General features: G+C 39.5%; 1 protein-coding gene across 2 annotated transcripts in view; it reads right to left on the bottom strand.

The window, feature by feature from the left end:
• Nucleotides 1-1,121: 1,121 nt before the first annotated feature.
• The window catches only part of RPS6KC1 (ribosomal protein S6 kinase, 52kDa, polypeptide 1), a 62,854-nt gene continuing 43,056 nt past the window's right edge, over nt 1,122-20,919 (bottom strand). For both annotated transcript variants that reach the window (XM_010281739.1, XM_010281748.1), the window contains 5 exons: nt 17,857-19,431; nt 17,496-17,585; nt 5,762-5,844; nt 4,937-5,032; nt 1,122-1,829 (listed from right to left, as the gene is read on the bottom strand). In XM_010281739.1, coding sequence (XP_010280041.1) covers nt 1,719-1,829; nt 4,937-5,032; nt 5,762-5,844; nt 17,496-17,585; nt 17,857-19,431 — 1,955 coding nt within the window. In that variant the 3' untranslated portion in view covers nt 1,122-1,718. The remainder of the gene's footprint in view (nt 1,830-4,936; nt 5,033-5,761; nt 5,845-17,495; nt 17,586-17,856; nt 19,432-20,919) is intronic.

The following is a 20,919-nucleotide window of genomic DNA, read 5'->3' as shown; positions in this document are numbered from 1 at the left end:
CTTGGACAGCACTCCGTAGGCAGTGATACTAGTGACCTGGTTACAACCTGCAGTGTTGTTACAGCCCCTCTGCTGGCCTGGTGATCACAAGAAAGGGAAGAAAGAAAAAAAGAGGGGAGTGGAATAATTTAAAAAGGAAAAAAAAAGTTTCCAGATTTCCTTTGTTTAAGTGAAGCATTTTCCTTTTCCACTTTATTTGAATACACCGGCCTGGTGTCTAACAGATGGAGACTGTGCAGATGCACTTTTGGGAGTGCCCATAAAATACACTGCTAAAATACAAATGGAGGGATACTTTTTTTTTTTTTTTTGAGTTGTAAATTCAATAATCATTGCTGTCACCTCACCTTCCCAAAGGAATTTGCCCTTTGTTCTCCGGATAAAGCTGGGGAGAAGAAGAAAAAGGAAAAAAGAAAAAAAGAAAAAAAGGAGAGTAAAGGGAACATTTAGGAAAAAACCTACAGATCCATAACCTGTGCAAGCATCGCAGCGTACAGCATTTGTACGTCAGGAACCCATACAAGCACGGCTGCTTAGGAGCAACAGCAGTGCACAGCAAAATATCCTGCATGTCATATATTCTTCTCCCATTCTCCAGACCTTTCTAACAAACAAACAGGTCAGCTAATTGGCTCAGGCCCAAGCCTTACCCACTAGGGTTTGCTCAGAGATGTCACTTAGTCATTTGGCATGAGCAAATCCCAGGCTTCCTCCTGTTTCAGCGGCGGAGTGGGTGAAGGCTTTCTTTGATTTATAAACACTATTAACAAACAGGAGAGTTCAGAAGCTTCCTCAAGCAGAAGAGCACGAGCAGAAAGGTTTTTTCCTGAAGTAGCAGCTAAAAATAGGACACTTAAAGGAAGTAAAGTTCATTAAGTGATGAAGTGGTGGCTGCAGTGATGAGAGAAGAGTTTTTCCTTTTTTAATCTATACAATTATTTAGCATTGCGTTTTCTTGCTCCTTAGAGTGCTAAAGCAGTGTTTATCCAGCTGAGGAAAAGAAGATTTCCCTTTCTGTAGTGATTTTAACATGTAGCTCATCAAATACAACGAAGTCAAGAGTTTTAAACAGACGTTGCCAGCCAACAAAGTACAACATTTGACAGCATTATTTGCCTTTTATATGCTCTTTCCACAGTGGGAAATGATATGCCATTTTCAAGACACATTCCACAGTATTATGCAACAGCTTTCTTAATTTTTAATGGATATATTATTTTTAATGTGTCAACTTTTGCATAAAGCATTTTTGTGTTTTATTCAGCATATACCATTAATAAATTATGTATTCCTTCCCCCAACCCCCAGAGCTGCACTCAGCATAGGGAAATGGTCCATTGACACTATAAAAGATACTTTCCACTGGCACAGCCTATAGACACTTCCATCATCAGACAAAGCACCAGGAGCACATTCCTGTTTCTACTTAGTCGACAAGCTGGCAGTGCTAAACATGCTGCCCAGAAGTTTCATCACAAACCACCCTTTTGGTGAAAAGACTTACACACACGCAGCAACCAGGTGCCGTAAAAGTAAGCTAGCACCCTGTACAACCAGTGACTCCTGTTAAAAGTGTTCACTTTTGGCCTGATTCCTCCATCGTCTTTTAGTCCTTACGTCCAAATGGTTTGCAACATCCAAAGGAAGCAAGTCAGGGTGCTTCTGTGCCAGAGAAACTCGTCCCCTTGACCTGAGCTTGTTCAGAGGGCACACATCTCTCATCTCAGCAGATCTGCCCATTCTATAAGGGCAAAAAATGGATGAGATTTGATGTCTTCAACACCAGCAACGCCAGCACCAAGACGCTCCGCAGGATTAAACTGCAAAAGCTTAATATAAAAAGAAATATATATATGATTCAGTTAGTAAGAACAAAAACAACTACTTAAAAGTTCCAGAAAGGTCTAAGGTAAGGGACATCCTACCGTTTTCCTGCTCTATGAATTACTTTCAAGAGTGCGAAAGCATACTTGAAATTCCTAAAATCCAGTAAATGGAAGAAGACTCTCCTTTCCTTGAGTCTCAGCGCTACAGTCTTCAGAGACTACTGATCACAGCATGCAATTCCCTGAAGCACTGCACATTGGGACTTCATTTTAAGTGTAACCTCATTTTAAAAAAAGAGAGCAGCAGCCAGAGTCTGCATTGGTAGAACTCTGGACACTGCATTTGCTTCATGTTAACCTTTGCTCACACCACAGCATTAGGGCTACATCAGGGGCAGTGGTCTGTAACTTTCCCTTTCATCAATTGTGAGTTGGTCCTAAAACATCAGGATATTACAGCCCTTTCTCAGTTTCATTACAAAAAAAAAAAAAAATTTTAGAGAGTCCTACAAATGGACTAAAACTGAAAAATCAAAACCTCAGTGAAAGAAACAAAACAGTGTAATGGCTTCATGGAAATTTCCTAAAATTCAGCACCTTGTTTGCTTTTTAGTTGTACATCACATGCTGAATTCATGTGAAAAGGAAATCACAATATTTACATCTGTTTAAAGATACCAACTCATATAAAAGGGAAGGCAAAGGTAACACTCCAAAGAGACTAATAAAGACACACAAAAATATTTTGCAGTTTTAGAGAACTGTTTATCCTCTGTTCAATCACAGACAGTACAAAGGCATGGTTTCTTTCTTGCTTTTTCTGCAACAGCTAATAGGATAACTTCTCCCAGTTGTCACTTGGCACAATGTGTATTCATATCTTAATGCACTCAACATCTAAGTGAGTCTACATCCATAAACATAGGAATTTACACATTTTAAGATGGCTCTGCTATTTGCAGTCATAATGTCACAGAGTAAAGGTAGCTCGGTGACAGTGAATAGTGCTGCTCTGATACCTTCCACAAGCCAGGAGAAACAGATGCAGCCAGGGTCTCTCTGCCTTCTGCTGTAATACAACCAGCCACCAGCACAGGGGAAGTAAGCACAGACACTTATTTTCTGGAGTTTGCCCTTCCAGAAGAACTTTAACCTTAGAAAGCAGATGCAACACAAGCTGCAATAGATACCTATTGAAAAGTCATGTTGCATATTTTCCTGGTAGTAAAGCCTGAAGGTGCCTGAAAAAAAAATACTGGGTGCAAAATACCAAACCAACATAAAAAGAACAACTTCATCTTTCACCACAAAGAAACAGATTTCTGTTTTCTTAGAAGCTGGCTGAATGAAGGAGGTGTTTACAACAAAGTCACCTGCACTGGAAGCCACAGCAGGAGACAACGTCTGCACAGTTTTCTGTATAGCTGAACATTGATCCCAGAGAGTTATTCTGTGATGCTTTGACCTGTTTACCCTTGGCAGTGGGGGGAAGGAAAGTCGCAATGACAAATTGCTATCCATGCCAAGAGAGCTTTCTTCCTTTTCCTGACAAGGCTTCCTCAACAATGAATGGCAGCTTCCTTGGATAGTCACACAACAAAAACGTGATTTACTAGCTCATATAGCTGAACCTCCACCAGATAAGTCACCATCCTACACTAGAAGGCTTACCCTAACAGGCACTGGGGTGACTGTTCTCTGAACAGATATGGCCTTGCAATATATCTGCAAGTGGCAGAGATATATTAGCCACTTAAACCGCAAGTGGCAAAAGAGCCACTCTTTGGCATATTTGAAAATAGGCAATACGTTAGTCTGCAGCGAAGAACAATCCTACACTGGCAGGGAGAAGTCGACCAGACGACTTCATTTGTCTTCACTTCTAGACTTAATGGGAGGAATTCCCTTCATCAAGGGTGGGTTTGCTTTCCCTTAGCTATTTGAGCCCTGTAGCACCTGTGGGTGAGGGTAACAATTTGCTACCATCTAACAACATAAACGCAGATTATATAAAAATGGGATTTTTCTTTAGTCACTTCCTGTTCTACCTTTGACAGAAACGCAGACACATGCTTTCACCTTCAGTGAATTCATGTCACTTAGTGAAAATAGGACATCCAAATGCCTGGTTCCATTTCCATTAATCATCTTCCAGTAGTGGCACAGAAATCAATCTGTCATTGGGTCTTTCAACTCACTGAATTTTCAAAAATCTTTCTTTCGTTTTCAAGAACTACTCTTTCCACTCTGCTGTTCAAATCTACATGTAAGTGATGTCATTATTTAGGCAGCCACTAGCAAGATACTCTTCGAAGCCAAAAAACACAGTTCACATATATCATTTATTCTACTCAAGGGGAATAGGTCAGATCCAGGCTCCGCTTCCTCAGTTATATCAAAATTAACTAGAAGAAGGAAGATAGCATTACCTGAAGCTCAAGACCCTGTACTACAAGTTTACTCTCTCTGTTCTGAGTACCTAAAGCTAAGAGTAAACTAAAACCAGCAGTAAATACTACTTCCGTTAGTTTGGAAATGGTGCATCAGTCTGTAAGGTTGTCTGTATTTTAAGGTTTTCCACTCTACCTTTTGTCCAACCTACCAATTATCTTCTTATTACAAAAGTCATTGTATTCACAATTTAAAGTACTTTTCTTAACAAATGGGATCCAGAAGGTTTCCTGGAGGACAGCATGGCTGTAACTTCTAATCAGTGTGTTACACAAGCAAGTACTTAGAGCTTACTTGCTGAATTGGTGTCAACAGTTGAATTTAATTCAACTCATTACAAATGCTCCCATGAACATTAGGGCAGAATTCCCAAAATATTCATACATCACCAGCAGGTGTTTCCAAAGCCCTCAGCATTGACCAAACTTTGAAGAAATGGCAAAGCACTCCAGTTTTCTAGAGACACCTGGCAGCAGAAGACAGTTTCCACATGTAACGAGACAGCTAGGCAAAATCCACCAGCGCTGACAAAAGACCCATCCACGTTCCTATCAGCAGCTTTCTATTTTTACATTTACTTCACCAGAACAACTTAGGTAGATAAGTATTTGTCCAGTCTGCATGTGTACCTATAGAAAACAAATTTTCCCCTCAATTACCTGCTGAATCAGTGATCTAGCCTCCTTTGATACATGGTCTGGTATACTCAAAGAAGTGTGAGTGTTTATTCCTGATGGATGGCACTCAACCAGAGTCTGGAGAAGAAAAAAATAAATTAAAAAATAAATAAAAAAAAAGAATTCAAAGCAGTCAGGCACATTTATTAATTAAAAAATCATAGTGTTGGATTATGTCCTAGTATAAATGCAAATTAACACACACAGCTAAAATTTCAGTGCTTCCTAGTATGAAGTACTCATTCTGGGATGAATGTCTACAGGCACTGATGTCACCCTGGAGACACGGTTTTAGAATATTTGTGTCTTAGTGCTTGTGCTCTATTGCTTGAACTTGAAGAGTCTGGGAATTTGGTTCACTTTGCTTTTTTCGTGCAGAACTGTCAGTTAACCACCAGTTTGATTTGGCTGAGCACTCTCTGTCTCAAAATACTGAATTAATGTGTAACAGCAACATATGGCTTCTACACTGTCTCAGGAAATAATACTGAAATTGTCAGGACAAAAATTGTGTAAATGTACAGAAGGAATGTTAGAGAACTTTGATTTCACTGTGGTTAAGAGGGCAGCATGGTTTGTGATTATTTTTTCAGTCCTGAGTTTGATATGGCTTTATCAAGTTGTTCTGCTGAAGTTTGACCATATTTGGTTTCTCTGGTCCCATGCAGACCAAGCAAATTGAGGATACTCAGGTCGGCAAAGTACACCTGGGAAAGACAAGCAAGGAAATCACAACGGGGCACACCACTTGTGAGGAACTCCTGGCCAAGAGGTCCATTTCATCAAGTAACTTGCCTCCAGCCCTACCTTCCCGGTGAGGAGTTCAAAAAGAATGGCACCCAGGCTCCACCAGTCACAGGCTTCTGTCTCTTCTAGGATAGCGCCAACCTCTAAACACAAGACATTTCAATCAATATTAAAAAGGTCAGTTACAGCTTCAAAATTAACATATATTTACAAGGTGACTGTTTAATGCTGACAGAACATATACTAAATACCACAGAGCTTTCATTATGCCTGCAATTCAGTCAGCCCTTTAGCCACCTACAGATTGCATTGTTCAAACACAGCAACGCTATACATTTCATGCATAATTTGCCTTTTCCATGCATACATAGGCATTTTCAAGACTTCTAGGCATTACAGTTATGATTCTTCTATACTGGAGTAAAACCGGACAGTGACAGAGAGCAAAGCAAAACATACTTAGAGAATTTACCCTGGCCAGAAGAGCTGGACTGACCAGAGTGGCCTGAAGCATCCATAAAAGCTGCACAAGAGCAGTTATACAAGTCGACTCCATGCCTTAATTTTGTCTTAAGAGAGCAGGATTCGTCTCAAGGCTAACCCACACCCTTTGCTGGGATCACCAGGGGAAGCTTTTCACACCAGCCTCTCTTGTCTATTGGGAAACAGAGAGATGCTACATCTACTTCACATAACCTAACCACAGCCAGCAACTGTGTATTGCCACAGCTCAGCCCAAATAGTACCTAGGTACAAAAAGTTGGTTTCCCTAGCATCCAGCCAGCACCCAACACTCTCTTATTGCTGTCCATGCACAGGAGACAGTGAGGTGGGAGTTATGGAGTCCCTTGCCACACACATTCACGTGTTCAGTAGCATGACGCATGCAGAAAACTTGGCCTTCACTGACTCAGGCTTTAAACTACAAAAATTATTAAATATATACACACACACCACGCTGTCTGCTCTAAAACAGGCAGACAACCAGATTGCAATGAAGATGAAATCTTCATTTTGACTGTCAAAAAAAATGCAGAAACTGCACTAAAATAGCTTTGGTGGCAAAAGCCACACCAGCTTCCCAGCAGAGGACAACAATTAGCATATAGTCACATAGTCGTTGCTGTGAAAAGCGTTATGGCTTGTTCGAAATATCTTGCTCATCATTTTATGGAGCTTAGCGTGAGCACGGCCAAGGAGAACTACAGATGAGTCACACTCCAGGGTCAGCAAAAGGAAGGCAGTACCCCCAGCCCTCCCCAGATACAGAGATGCCTACACACGCCGGGCACGGGGATGTGCGGAGGGCTGCTCGCTCCCTCCCTTGGGCAGCTGCTGCACAAGCTGGAAGAGGCTCAGCACGCCGTAGGACTCAGCTGAGGCTGCTGTTGCAAGAGCAACAGGGAAGGATGGCTCAGACATTGTTTCTTTAGGTAGGACATCCCTCACATTGGAAAGTTTATTACACTTAATGGCGTTTGAATGCCCAATACATCACTATAAGGGTGCCACGCATCTGAATTTATTCCATTCCTTACAGATTAATACTTCTATTAGTATCGAGAAACTTTTACAAAGATATTAATGGCAGCCACATGAGGAACTGTGTCAGCATAATTACATGCATTTTGAATATGTTTTAAGGTCCCAGGCAAGCATCCAGATGAAGTTGAAATTATGGTAAATTGAGAGAATTAGTGTAAAAACCAAAATCTATTCTTGAAATTTAATTTTACATCCCTTCAGAAAGGCAGAGCTTCTACGTAATTGTCCTTTAAAAAAGAAAAAACAAAAAAACAAAGTCAGGCCTTTCCATGTGAACCAGCTGGCAAAAGGTTTTCATAGCATCTCTCAGTGAAACCTACTGAATGGAAATGCCTTTCCAGTCTGACTGTGATTTCCTAGTGCTGTATGTTCCAATTATGTACATTCAAAACCAAGATCATATGAATGGAAAGTAAAATCTAAAACCAAATACTTCAGGCTTCTTTAGAGCAGAGGGTTTTTTTCCCCATGTGGCTTTAATCTTGTGGATAAGAGAGCTTTCTTCCAAACACATGAAGATTTTTACATTTCAATTAAATTCCACACTTATCGCAGAATAAGGACAGTAAAGCCAAGAGTTAATTAGGATTGACTACTACATTCTCAGTTCCTGTAGTACCATTAACTTTCCCAAATTGACATATCTTAGATTTTAGAATAATGCCACAAAAGGAGATAACCCATTCTTCCCCAAAGACATTCAGTGGGGACAGGCCTCTTGAGTTACAGCCCAATATAAAAATATATTCTAAGGGGGGTGGGGGGGGGATCATTCTGGCCACAGGGAAAAGAAATATTACCAAAAAATCATTTCTGAGTGTTGGTATTATTTCCTTTTATGTTGGCAATCACAGATGCTAATTCAGTTCTTTGAAGCTTCAAACTTACACTGACTTCTTTCACAGAATCACTCACTGTTCATTAGAGGAAGTTGATGTAACCTCACTTACTTCACTGATGAAGAAAATGGATACAGAGTAAGAGTCAAGAGAGTCAAAAAGTAAACTAGAGTTCACTTCTCCAAAATCCAACACTTTCAATATATGCCAAGTCAAAACAAATGTCATTGCAGGTCTCTTACAGCAGCAGCACTGAACTCTTACACCTAATTTTGACAGTGACCAAAAGGACACAAGCGGGATAAAATGAGAACAGTCAAGTGACGCAGATTTCTCTCTGGACTGAAAGCTCTGGCTGGCTTCTCATGCACACAGCAGAAACTGTGTGACAAGTCATCTGAACCAACACAGAACAGAAAATGGAAAACACAGCTGAGGGCAAAAATCTGAGTATCCTTTTTAAAAAACAAAAAACAAAAAACCTCTAAATTTTAGCTCAACTTTTCTGCTATTACCCACTGTCTGCTTTCCTGCTGCTTTCCCTAGGTCCCAAAGTTTCCTTACTTCACATTAAAATAAATGTTTTCCTTAAAAAAAACCATTGTGAATACTACAAATAAACATGTGTTGTTTACATTCCCTTACTTCCAACAGGTCACATTACTTCTGATGCAATTCGCTGATCATAATAAGTTCAGGATATCACATCAATATTACTGCATTTTATCTTGACTACACATCACGGGAAAATTTAGAAACTATAGACTATGAAATGCTTTCAAGTGATACAGAGTAGCCAGCTAATGTAATATACCACACAGGGCATATGCTTTTTTTAAAGCTTTAATATTGCAATAAATCTGAACTACAATATCTGCCTTCACTAAGAAAACATTTTCATCTCAATCCATCAGCTAAGTAATTTAGACAATAAATGGTAGCGACCCATAAGCTTAAGCGAATAACATGGGGATATTTGTGCCAATTCTTTACTTCATGAACCTTGAAATCAAGGACCTTATCCACATTTGTACAAACATAAACACGCACACACATGTGCACACTGCTGGTGTTTCTAGGACTAGCAGTACAAAATTTGCAGGAAAAAATATTGGTATCATTCTCAAATACAAAACCCTATCAAATCGTAGGAACAAAAAGTAGGGTGGAAAAAAAAAATCATTAGCTCTTCCAACTTTACTGCAACTTCATTAAAAGGGGAGCTTTCTTCTTTCTCCCTCCCCCAAGCATGCCCATATGACATCTAGCGCCAGGTAGCACATGTCAGCAGCAATGCTAAATTCCTGCACAGAAGCAATTCCAACAGCAGCCGTTGGGGTAACTGAAAGGAAGGAGGTTTGTAAAACGCTCTCAGGTTCAGATACAGATGGTACAGGTAAACACCTTCCCTACCCAGCACTGTCCTCCTTCCAGAGCAGCTGGTCTCAACTGAAAGGCCATTTCTTTATGGTTTCCATACTTACCCCAATATTTGCATTACACACAGTAATACCTTACTTCCTGATAGGGGACACATAGCTGACAACGCTCTGTATTTTTTAAAAAAAGAGGCACCAGTTCTAAAGTAGAAAAGTAGCATTTCACCTCTTTTGAACACACATCCTCAATAAAGCTATTAAACAGTAACACCAAGACTGATTTTCTCATTCTTTCTACAGCACCTTAACCTGAAATATACCCTTCATGCTGAAGGATTTCAAAGGCTTTTTACTACCACTGCATTTTCTGCCAAATACAGTTTGCTCCAGGGCTGACAATAAGGCCTCCTGAGCAGCACACACAATCACCAGTTAAAAGAAAAAAAGCCAGGCTTAAAGGTGGATTTGGACATTCACTGTGCAACTCAGGCCAGATTGCTCACAAATCACCAGGAACAAAAACTCAGTCAAAAACTTGGTAGGGTAAGTGTAACATCCAAAAAAATTAATTCAAAACCTGAAGAGTCCTTCTCCCTTACTCTGTGTTTCAAGCAGAAAAAACGTACCTTCAAGTATCACTTCAGCTGGCAAGAGAACAAGGACACCCCTGTGAACGACCAACAGGTGTCTGAAACTGTTCAGGAGGAAATGGACTTGTCCAACATCCTGAAAACATCAGACACAATGTTTTCCCCTTCCACGGCCATTAAGATAAACAGTATTGCACAAAAATCCATTAGATTCGCTTCAGAAATTCTATTTACCTTACACTCATTTAATTTTAAAAGCTTACTCTTTTATCATATTTTAATATCTATATATGTAAAGAAGCATTTGCAGAGAACCAAGTAAAATGAGTCCAAGCTAATTTACTGTAGGCAGGTTCAGTCAGCCAAGATATCGTAAGATACAGTCACTAAATAACACGTCACACAAGCAATCTGGCCATAATGCTTTGCCTAAAATGCTTTAGCCATTTATAGAACACAGTATTGAAACATCGACAGTTAAGTATAAAAAGTTTATCATGGTCTTTAAACAATAAGGTAGTGAGGCAAGTCCAATGAACATCTACTAAGATCAAATGGAGTATGAAAATAGGAAGTTTCATCTTAAAGATATTCAAAAATATGTAAGCATCTATGTTCCTCTTTGGAAAAGAACTTCCTCATGTCACTAAAAGAAAAAAAAAATATTAATAGACGGTACTGTGTTCTTTCTTCCTTTTAGCAGCCCAAGATGGAATTAAAACTTCATCTAAAATAATTAGGTGACACAGGGAAAAAGAAACTTTTTACTGCTCTATTATCAAAGCAAACCTTTCAGCTAGCTCCATTTATTTTCAAAAGGCATTTTCTATACTATCTTCAAGTTTTAGCCCCATCTGTAATAATAATAATAATAATTAAAAAACTAAAAAAGAAAATAAATAAAAAGCCAAAGCAACCACACCACACAGGTAAATTACAGTTTCTTCCAGTGTTATTAACTGGCTTTTATGTCAAACTAAAATACCAGATTTTTACAAATCAACAGCTTCGGTACATCTTACTGCTTATTCTAGTCACAAGAGTCTACGAAAAGCCACAAGAAAATGTACTTCACCTGAAGCAAGTAGTGTACTTACAACAAGCCTGAGTGCCAAACCACATCAGATTATTTTCAGAAAACACCCGATTCTCTCCCCAAACCTATGCTTTCAATTACCTACTCCAGGTTCATGACATCTTGCTATTTTGGAGATGCCACTGTTTTCTGTGGGACACTTGGGTGTCTCTGGAGAGTTGCACCACTCCAAATGGCTGTTGTAAAGTTCTTACTCCCAGCTTCATAATAATCAGTACTTTTTCTGCAGCTCCAGACCTTTCCTCATTATTCGGGCCAGCCATATATTTTTCATGTTAATGTTTAGTCCCATTTCCTATTGCCAGGACTTTTCAAATCAAGCTAGCCATCCTTCTGTCTTTGCTGCTCAAAGCTCATTCATCTGTCCTGTTTTTTCATCTCCTTGTTAGGATTATCCTGAGACATTAATGTCACAGAAAAAGCTAGGACAGAGTCAGAGATAAAATCTAGGAAGTCCAGTCTTACACTATAACCATGAGACCAGCCCACCCCTCGACACCTCTCAGGGTCAATGGCACTTTAATCTACCACAGTTATTTTGCTTCTTAAACAATCTACTCAAATTAAATTACTATAATACAGAATAGCAGATTTAATGAGCGCCTGCAAACTCCTACTGAAAAACACATACACAACTAATATGCAGGCTTTCCAGCATTAAATATCTATTTGGTAAACAGAAGCAGACCATTTTTCCCTTATTCAGTAAGTAAAAATTATAGCATAGAGGCTAATAATAGCAACCTAGCAATTTTTATTTTCATGGCATATGTTTTAGGTTATCAGCTGCACTTCGCATCTGTATTTTCAATCGCCAAAGAGCACAAGTGACATCTTCATTTGCCAGTATGAAAATCAGGTTGCACACTGAAACACTTTGGTCTTTCTTGGGACAAAATAATTTACTCACAAAGCCTTCTTTTTCTTAGGTTTTGCATTGTGTACAACTAGTAGCAGGTTAGATAAAACCAAATATACCATATATATTTATGTGTGGGTTTCTGTGAAGGCTAGTTTGTATAAATAAGACTTGATTATAGCACACAGCTTATGAAAGCATCAGAATAAGATGATGCATTACTGATGGCCAGTTTCCTACTTACGCTTTCTGTGAAGCTAAGCTCCCTTTGGCTTTACGATCTCAAGAAGCAAATCTCCAGTTTTTAGTACACACTGCCTGGTGAAAACTCATCGTTGGTACAAGAAAGAAAAAAGGTTCCAAAGACAACCCACTTCTGAAATCTCGCCCTCTGATAACACTACAGGAATGCGACAGAACATATCCCCACTGCTGGAATGAGAACTTGGGAGAGTGTAAATAAAACATCTCATTCACAGATCATATTTACACGTGATCAACAAGCCAATTCTACAACACGACACTTCACAGGTTAGATCAAAAAAATACCTAGAAGATTTCTCTTCGTGAGTAAATCTCCAACTTAATCTGTTTTAGCTGAAGACAGTCTTGACTAGGCTGCGGCTGTAGATAATTTTTGTCTCTCTCACAAGTACTAAGCATACTATGAAGGAGCTTTTTTTAAAAAGTGACCAATTTGATTTTAAAACTCATGACTATCAAGAATGGAATATAATTACTACTCCGTTTAAAAGGTAACAACTCTTTATATTTAAGATCACAAAGTTGGCAAACCCAATACTTAAATAACAGAAGGTGATCATTTGCATTTCAAAATTCATCTATCTTGCTTTTCCCTCAATTAGACCAAAACATGTTGATTCACAGGTTTGTGTGTGTGTTTGTTTCTTTTTTAAACTTATTTATAGAGCAGAATAATGGCCCCCCTGCTAGGCTGGCATTTGCTCAAGTTTCTGTCCGTGTAAATTGAATCTGTTACTGGAATTTTCCCCCCTTCAGAATACCAAGGCACATTAACCAAGAGATAAAGAGATACATTGCTGATACTATCAGACACCGGGCAGGTGGATAATGCGAGGGATTTTTTTGTTAGTTTTTGTGGGGGTTTTTGGACAAATATGTGATAAGAGTTCTCAGGGGGCATGGAGAGCAAAGGGCTGTTTAAACAGAAGTGAATCATTCTCATCTGATCTGCTAATAACTTTGTATTCAGACATCAGCTGCTTAGCACACTTTAAAACATTCAGAAAACAAAATTACCATAAAGAGGAAAGTTAAAAAAACACCCCACCACATAAACCTCACATTAGCCACCTTAACCCTATTAAAGCAGCAGAATATCTTGGTTACAAGGGCTTAATTTCTTCTTTAAAAGCAAACAGGTTATTCTTGGACAACCCCCTCCATCCCAGTTTTACTTGAAGTGGTGTTGAGTTTATAGGGGATGATTTATAATCCATCATTTCCCTTGTGGGTTAGAGAAACAACATTTGACTTATCATAGGTGAACAGCAAAGATTTAGTTTGGCCATTAATCAAAGTGTAGCACAGGCGCTGCTTTTAAGCATCTGCAGATAGCTTTGTTGTTGCAGTAGCTGGTTCAGCACGAACTTTTTTTACTGCGTAGAACTATGCAGGAGTAAAGAGAGTTATCCAGCTTTACCAACAGACGCAACAGCACTGTAACACACCAACGACTCTGAGCTTGCGAGTACAATCCTTGATGCGAATCATTCCAAATAAACTACATCTTCCGCCGCCGGTTCTTACGTGAAGTTAGGCAAACCAGAGCCAGCAAGCGCAACGGCAAAATCCATTAATGGTACGATGCCACCTGCCGTCAGCAGCGCACAAGTGCCACTTCTTGCAGCAGCCTGAGCCCTGCTTTTAATTTATGCACAATACAAATGACAACCGCTGTTTCACACAAAATTAATTATACTGCTAGCAGGGAATGGTATGCAGCTTTTTAAACGATCTCTTCCCTCATCTTTCTGACAATTCTCCATTTACAATGTTTGCATTTGTTCTATTATTTTATATACACATTGCATAACCTCTTTCCTACATAAGCGGTCACGTTGCCTCTCCGCTTTTTGTAGGATAACAAGAGCTGGGCAAGTCCTTGCTATTCACCATGGCACAGATCTGATCGCTGTTGCTGTACCAATACTACCTTGCTTTGCTTTAATACAAGGTTACAACCCCGGGTACGGAAGCCTCAAACACAAAATCCTAGATCCTGCCAGCAAACTCCACGCAGTTGGATCTCTATCCTCCCCTGGGTTTGAAAAGCTTCAACATCATTATTCCTAGCCCCTCCTGGAATTAGACTCTGATATATAAATTGTAGAATTTAGACTCCATGTTTTCCTTCAACCATTAAAGCAAATTGAAATTTAAGATGTCATCAGGCACTTCACTGCTAAGCACTTTATAACTTGTGCTGTAAAAAAAGTAATATCTGAAACCTTATCAAAGATAAAATAATTTCAAATACATTTTTACATCTGTCACATAACTCCGCAGTACAATTTACTACCTATTTTAAATTGAAGATATCCTGCAATCTGTTTAAGTTTCACATTCATCCTCTCCTTTTCCTGCCTACAAAATTTGCTCCTCAAAAATCAATGCAGAAAAAGAACTGCATCCCAAGACTCACTATCTGTTCTCCGTCTCCAACACCAGACCCTAAAAGACAGCGTTTTGATAGAAACATCTTCTTTCTTGCAGATTTTTAACAAGTGCATTTAAATAACAAAACATTGAAATCGCGTAACATACAAGTTATCATCTCCAAATCCTATTCTATCCCAAACTCTGATGAAAACACACACCAAGATAAATTTATGGAGACAAAATTTTACAAGCCAAGTTTCACTGCACCCTTCATTTAGGAGAGAAAAGGAGAGGGAAGGCCGAGTACCCAGAGGTAGGGCAACACAGCACACAAAACTGGAAACACCAGGAAAATTCAAAACAAGATAAAGACTCACTTCAAATCACTTTATTTAGTCACTGTGTTGTAGTATGATAAGAAAGCATAAGACCTGATTAAATTTTGTGAAGATCACTTGTTCATCTCTACAAAACTGCAGCCCTTCATCAAGAAAAAAAACAAGCTGTGAAAAACAGTTACGATCAGTTTTAAAAAGCAACTTAAAAAAATTTTAGAAAACCTGAACTTGCCAATTTCTCTTAGTGCACTGAACTGAAGCACAAGTATAATTTCAAAATCCTTATTCCAAGAAGCAGCTTGCAGACCAACGCTATCATGATAAAGGGGAGACACGGGTTCTAGGAACATGGTACAGTCCTTAAAATGAAAAATGATCACCCAAATAAGGTTGGGTTTTTTCCTATAATATCAGAGCCTAAAGAAAGCCCACTAACATGATCATTTTTTTATTTAATACTGATCAGAAGTTTTGGAGCAAGGTTTACCAGCAGCAGTAGCCCTAAGAAAGCTGCTTTGGACTCATCTATACAGCATTATTTAAGGTACAGCTATTAAATCATTGCTCAGAATAGAATGGCACTTGGCTCCAAAACATATTTTGCACTACTAAGTTATACCAAGTATTACTCTCCTACACAAAAATTAGCGTGAAATAGGTACACTAAGATATGAGTACACTTTGCACAGATAACATTAAGATCAAGAAATATGAAAGGTAAGAATCATACAGCAGTATCAATTCAGCCATCTTGCATATATCTAATATTTGCATTCGCAAATTTTCATCTTGTAGCTCAACAGTTACGGACACTCAAAGCAAACTGCAGCCTGGGGTAGGGCAGAGAGGGCAGAGAGGAGAGGGCAACTTAACCAAGAAAAGCCCGGATGGATACCACACCTGTGCTGTGAGGTGGAAATAATGACGGCACAGAAAACTTTGTTCTTGCATTTGGGGACTTCTAAATATTATTTCAACTGCTCCCTAAACACTTAATTACTACAGGAGTTGGCTGGTTGGGGCTTAGGGGGCAAAAAAGCCTCTCTTTGGATCCTCATTAAAATACTGAAAAATTAAGCTTTGACTTTCACAGCTCATTAATGGTGACAGGGTGGGAAAAGGCTGCACTTCCATCTTTGCTACTACTTAACTAGGGAGAGCTTTGTACGAAGCTGGGTTAGGGAGGCAGAAAAACTCCTCTTTCTAACATGACGTCACGCACGTTGGTAACCAGGACACGTTTCTATTTCACGATGACAAGAATTGCAGGATTCTCAAATGCAGGGATTCCCCAATTTTCTTGTTCTTGAATTAAAGTGGAGTAAGGGTAGAACAAAGGTGTCCAGTTTGCTTTGATAGGTAAAAAGAATTTCTTTCCTGTTTCTCTGTAAGACCTGCCATTTCCCTTTTGACTTGCACCTGGATAGCAAAGATTTTTTATTTACTATTAATCTTAAGAGGCGGGCATCAAATCTTTTTTAGATCCTAGCACCTTTATTCACAGAGAACAAGTTCCTTACTTTATTTCAGTCAGGGGTCTAAGTCACAGTTTGGCATCAGGTGTTTATTCTAAGTTCAGAACTTCATTCTTCCATTGCTGATAGCTTTTCTTCTTTAGCTAAGTTTTTCTGAGCATATTTGCAGACACTGAGCTTGATGACTACCTGCATGCCAAGTTGCAATGCCTGGCCAGACCATGCACTCAGCGGAAAGAGTACGTTGGCATTTCAACTTAAGAATAAAATAGAAAAAATGAAAATCTGAATAGCCTCCCAGTAGTCATTTCAACTCTAAAAGTAGGTTTTTTTAAGCTAGCTATGAAATTTTTTAAATATGAAGTTATAAGTAAAACACCTGATTTTTGGCTGTCACTACCATCTGACCACTATATTAGCAGAAAATAAATTGGAAAAAGGAAAAGAGGGAGGGCTCAGTTTCAAGTGCCATCCTTGCTATAAAAACCCATGAGTTATTGATTTTATCACCCTCGTGATTGATGAAAGCAGTTCTAAGAAAAGAGCTCTCTAAACTATTTCAAAGCCCACTGTAGCTCATCAAAAATGTCAGAGGCATCTCTGAGACTATTAGGGCTGTATTTTTCAAACTGCTATATGCTTTTTCACCATGTTCTTTGCATGTATAAATTTTTGTATTTTTAAGGCTCTTAGTGTCATCTTTTCAGTCTGCCCGTTCCCTTATTTGCTCTCTTCAGCTATCAGAATGTACTCACACATAGCAAATAACTGCAAGAAAACAAAACATCCCTTAAATTTGCTTAAGCAAGACATTCAATACAATTACACTTTATGGAAATGATCTAACAAACACCACCACAGTTCAACAATCAAGCAGTTATGAACTCTCTAGCTTTTTAAGACATTCAGGAAAAAGAAAAGGAAATTCAGATACCGCATGATCTTGAGCTCTATGCTATAGAGGCTCCGAGAGAAAGCGAAAGCTGCTAATCTACTTTCCAAGTGAAACATTGTAGGTGATTGCTCTAACCTGGGGCACAGTACATTCTCTCTATGGCATCGTTGTCACAGGAATCTTCAACCTCCCTCCACCTGCTAAAATACGTTAGCTGAATGTGTCCTAAAAACAAAACGACAGGAGAAATCAAAACATTTTTCCCTTCCATTTTCTGCAGAAGTGAACTGTAATTACTCCTTTTGTAGCTAAAAACAGTATCATTAGGAATAATGGCATCATTAAGTACTAGAAGCTATTACTAGGGGTGAATTTGCTGCACTGATAATGAAGCTCTAGACAGGAAATGAAGATACTAATTACAAGATAAAACGCCTACTCAGTTAATTGGAAGCAACAGCGAATAAAAAGAAATGCATTTGCAAAAGTTCCTGACCTCTATCATTCAATAAGATGTTGTTTGGGTTCAAATCGCGGCACACAATTCCTTCTCTATGTAAAGCATCAAGGGCTACAACCATTTCAGCTGCCCATCTTTGAATGCAGTCCTCTGGGATATAAAACCTGGAGGTTATCGCTAATCTTTCGTCGAGGTCCTGAAAAATTTGATGTATTTCCTTCTCCCCTGCTACTGCTATTTTGTCTTCCCTCTTTGGTGCTGTCTTTTTACTTTCAGCTGCTGGTAACAAAGCCAGGTCTGTTTCCTCTTTCCCAAAGTCTTCAGTTTGATCAGAAAACAGCAACACTGCTTCACTTATCGCGTCTGCCTCCAAGCTAACATCTTGAGCACCTGAGAGCGGGTTGGAAACAAATAAACTTTCTTCTTTGCTTGCCACGTTTAAGGAGCAGGCTCCAAGCCCTTGAAACAGAGCCCCGTCTTCTGAACTACCTACCTCTGGGTCAGATGTAAAGAGGGTCCCAAGAGCTCCCTGAGTGACACCGCTTTGTCCATTTGCCTCCTTGTGGGAAGGATTGCTCACTGCTGGTGCCACATGATTTGGCTCTTGATCAAATGCTTTGCATGGCTCTGCAGAACTATTTAATTGTAAGACATCAGGTGCTTCTAATAACTTTACTTCCAACATGTCCGTATCAGTTTTTGTAAACTTTGTCGGCCTTGACACCTCTGCCTCTTCTGTTTCATCAGACATACCAGGTAAGTTTATTAGGAGATCAGGCCTGCCTTCATCAACGCTATTTACATCATCAAAAGCAGCATCTTTAAAGGAAATAACTGGCACAGAGTCATTTGAACCCCTGCTTACAGTGTCATGAGCTATCACACCCATTTTGTTCTCTAGGGCATCCAAGCTTCTGTCATGATCTGGGACAGAAAACAATGGCTTCAAAGGTTCTGATTTCAGGTTATATAATTTTTCTCCAAAATCAAGCCCCAGGAGCTCACTAGTGCTATCTTTGCTGTCTATCCTGAAGAGTTCCATGGGGCTGTTCTTTGATTTAGTTAATGAGTCCAATATCCTAGTAGGGCTAGCTATTTCTGACTCGCCATCGTCAATGAAAAGCTTTCGTTCCTGAGATGCAATCTGAGAGGTGAAGCTATCACTGCCAACGACACTGCATTTCTGTAAGCAACTTCTCTCTTTGGTATTCAGACCATCGCTCCCCAGTTTAGCCACCGGTTCCTCATTTAGAGAGCCAGAATCAATTTTTTCTTGCCCATATTCATTGCATAATGTTAAATAACTAGTAGTGCATTCTTCTTCTGAGCTAGATCCTGAGTCCATCCACTTCGAACTCTCTTGGCCATCTTCCTGGTTGCTGCTGTCGTCCTGAGAGCTTGGTGTCAGGCTGCTCTTCAGCGGGACCACCTTCAGCGTGCCCTCCCCATAGCTTTCTCGGGAATCAGTGCTGCTACTGATTTCTTTAGGACTAGGTGTCGGCTGCTCCAGGTAAATTTTAGTTGAACTAGATGCTCTGGGTTCAGGAATGTCAAAGCTCTCTTCAGGACTTCTGTTTAAGAACTTACTGACATAAGACCAGAGTTTTCCTCCTGCAAGAAAAGAGGGGGGAGAATCTCTTAATTTCACTCAAAACAGAATCGGTTTCATTATGAAACAGGAAAATACCCTCACTGTCACAATACACTACCTCCTAATGCCCACAGAACAAGTTGGACCGGCTACCTCAGGAGGAAACAATTAAAGGGACCACAACGTGCTTTTCAAGCAGATTTGTATTAATACATAAATATTTAAAGAGCTGCATCTGAGATTAAGCTTTCTTTTTTTTTTTTTTTAAACTTCAGTGAAGTCTCATTTCAGAGTCTGTCTCAAGTTGCATGGTGGTGACTACTCTCCATCTGCTGTGCCAAAAGAAAGCAAAAATTACAGAGGATCAAATGGTTTAGTGCCCATCACCAGTTCTGCCTGTACTGAATACTTTTGTATCATAGTGCCAAGCTCATGAGCAACATTAGGGGAGATGGCCTAAAAAATAATTAGCAAGTTCAGTAAGGGAAAGGGAATTACTTCATATTAGCAGGATATTTTAAGGATGCTTCTCTCCTTGGGGAAGTGTTTTTTGTTAGTAAAATATGGATGTATTTCTCCCTTTAACTTCAGAATTCAAGATAGTTTTTTATGGCTTGCTGCATTACACAAAGATTTATCACTACTCTAAGTTACAATGGCAAACCAGTTTTTTTACATCAAAGACTCCAAGAAAGTTACACCTCCAAAAGTAACAGTTAAATTTTAAAAATACAAAATAGAACTCTATGTTTCCAAATACTGCATGTAGAAAAAAAAAAGCTTACAGATTACAAAATGCAATTTGTGCAAAACAAATCAAGAAGGTGCTGCATCTCTTGCATGTGCCAAAAAATTTGGCTGAAAGCTAGAAAGCCACCTTTGATAACTTACGGAAAAAGGCAGAGTCAAGACATTTCAATGTAAAAGATTGTACAGAAATTCTGAAAAATGAAGGAGTTCTAACAAAATCTTTGTAGAAGAAAAAAATAAGTATTCAACCCACTGGGCATCTGTAAAGTTTTGATGGGGGCGGGGGGGGGGCATGGTATCTGTCTTTTTTACTTACTACAAATGGACTTAGTAGGTCAGAACGACCCTTGCCACCTTCTAGAAGATGATGAGAAAGGATGCCAGGTAAATGAACAGGAGCAAACAGGAGCAACGCTCATAGAGAAGGGAACAAGAACAGCTATACTGACCACTGTATTGCATAAGCACTTTAAATACTTACCTAAAGATGCGTTCAAAATACATGCATGCCATGCCTCAGTAGAAAGACTTGGCTCACCAGTCACTCCCAGTAGAGCAGCAGCCCTCAGCCCGACAAGGCAGGCTGCCTCCCCGGGCAGCGACTGACTTCGAGCCTGCCTGGACGCGAGCGCTGCATCGGTGAGAGCAAGGGCCCTGCTCCTGCCAGAAGTGCCTGACAAGCAGGACCTTGCCCCCATGACAGGCAGTGGTTCCATGCAGACTCTTAAGATGAAGCCACTTGCCATAAATACAATGCA

Source organism: Phaethon lepturus, unplaced genomic scaffold (assembly GCF_000687285.1).
Source record: "Phaethon lepturus isolate BGI_N335 unplaced genomic scaffold, ASM68728v1 scaffold50720, whole genome shotgun sequence".
Lineage (NCBI taxonomy): Eukaryota > Metazoa > Chordata > Aves > Phaethontiformes > Phaethontidae > Phaethon > Phaethon lepturus.
This window is presented reverse-complemented; position numbering and strand designations above follow the sequence as displayed.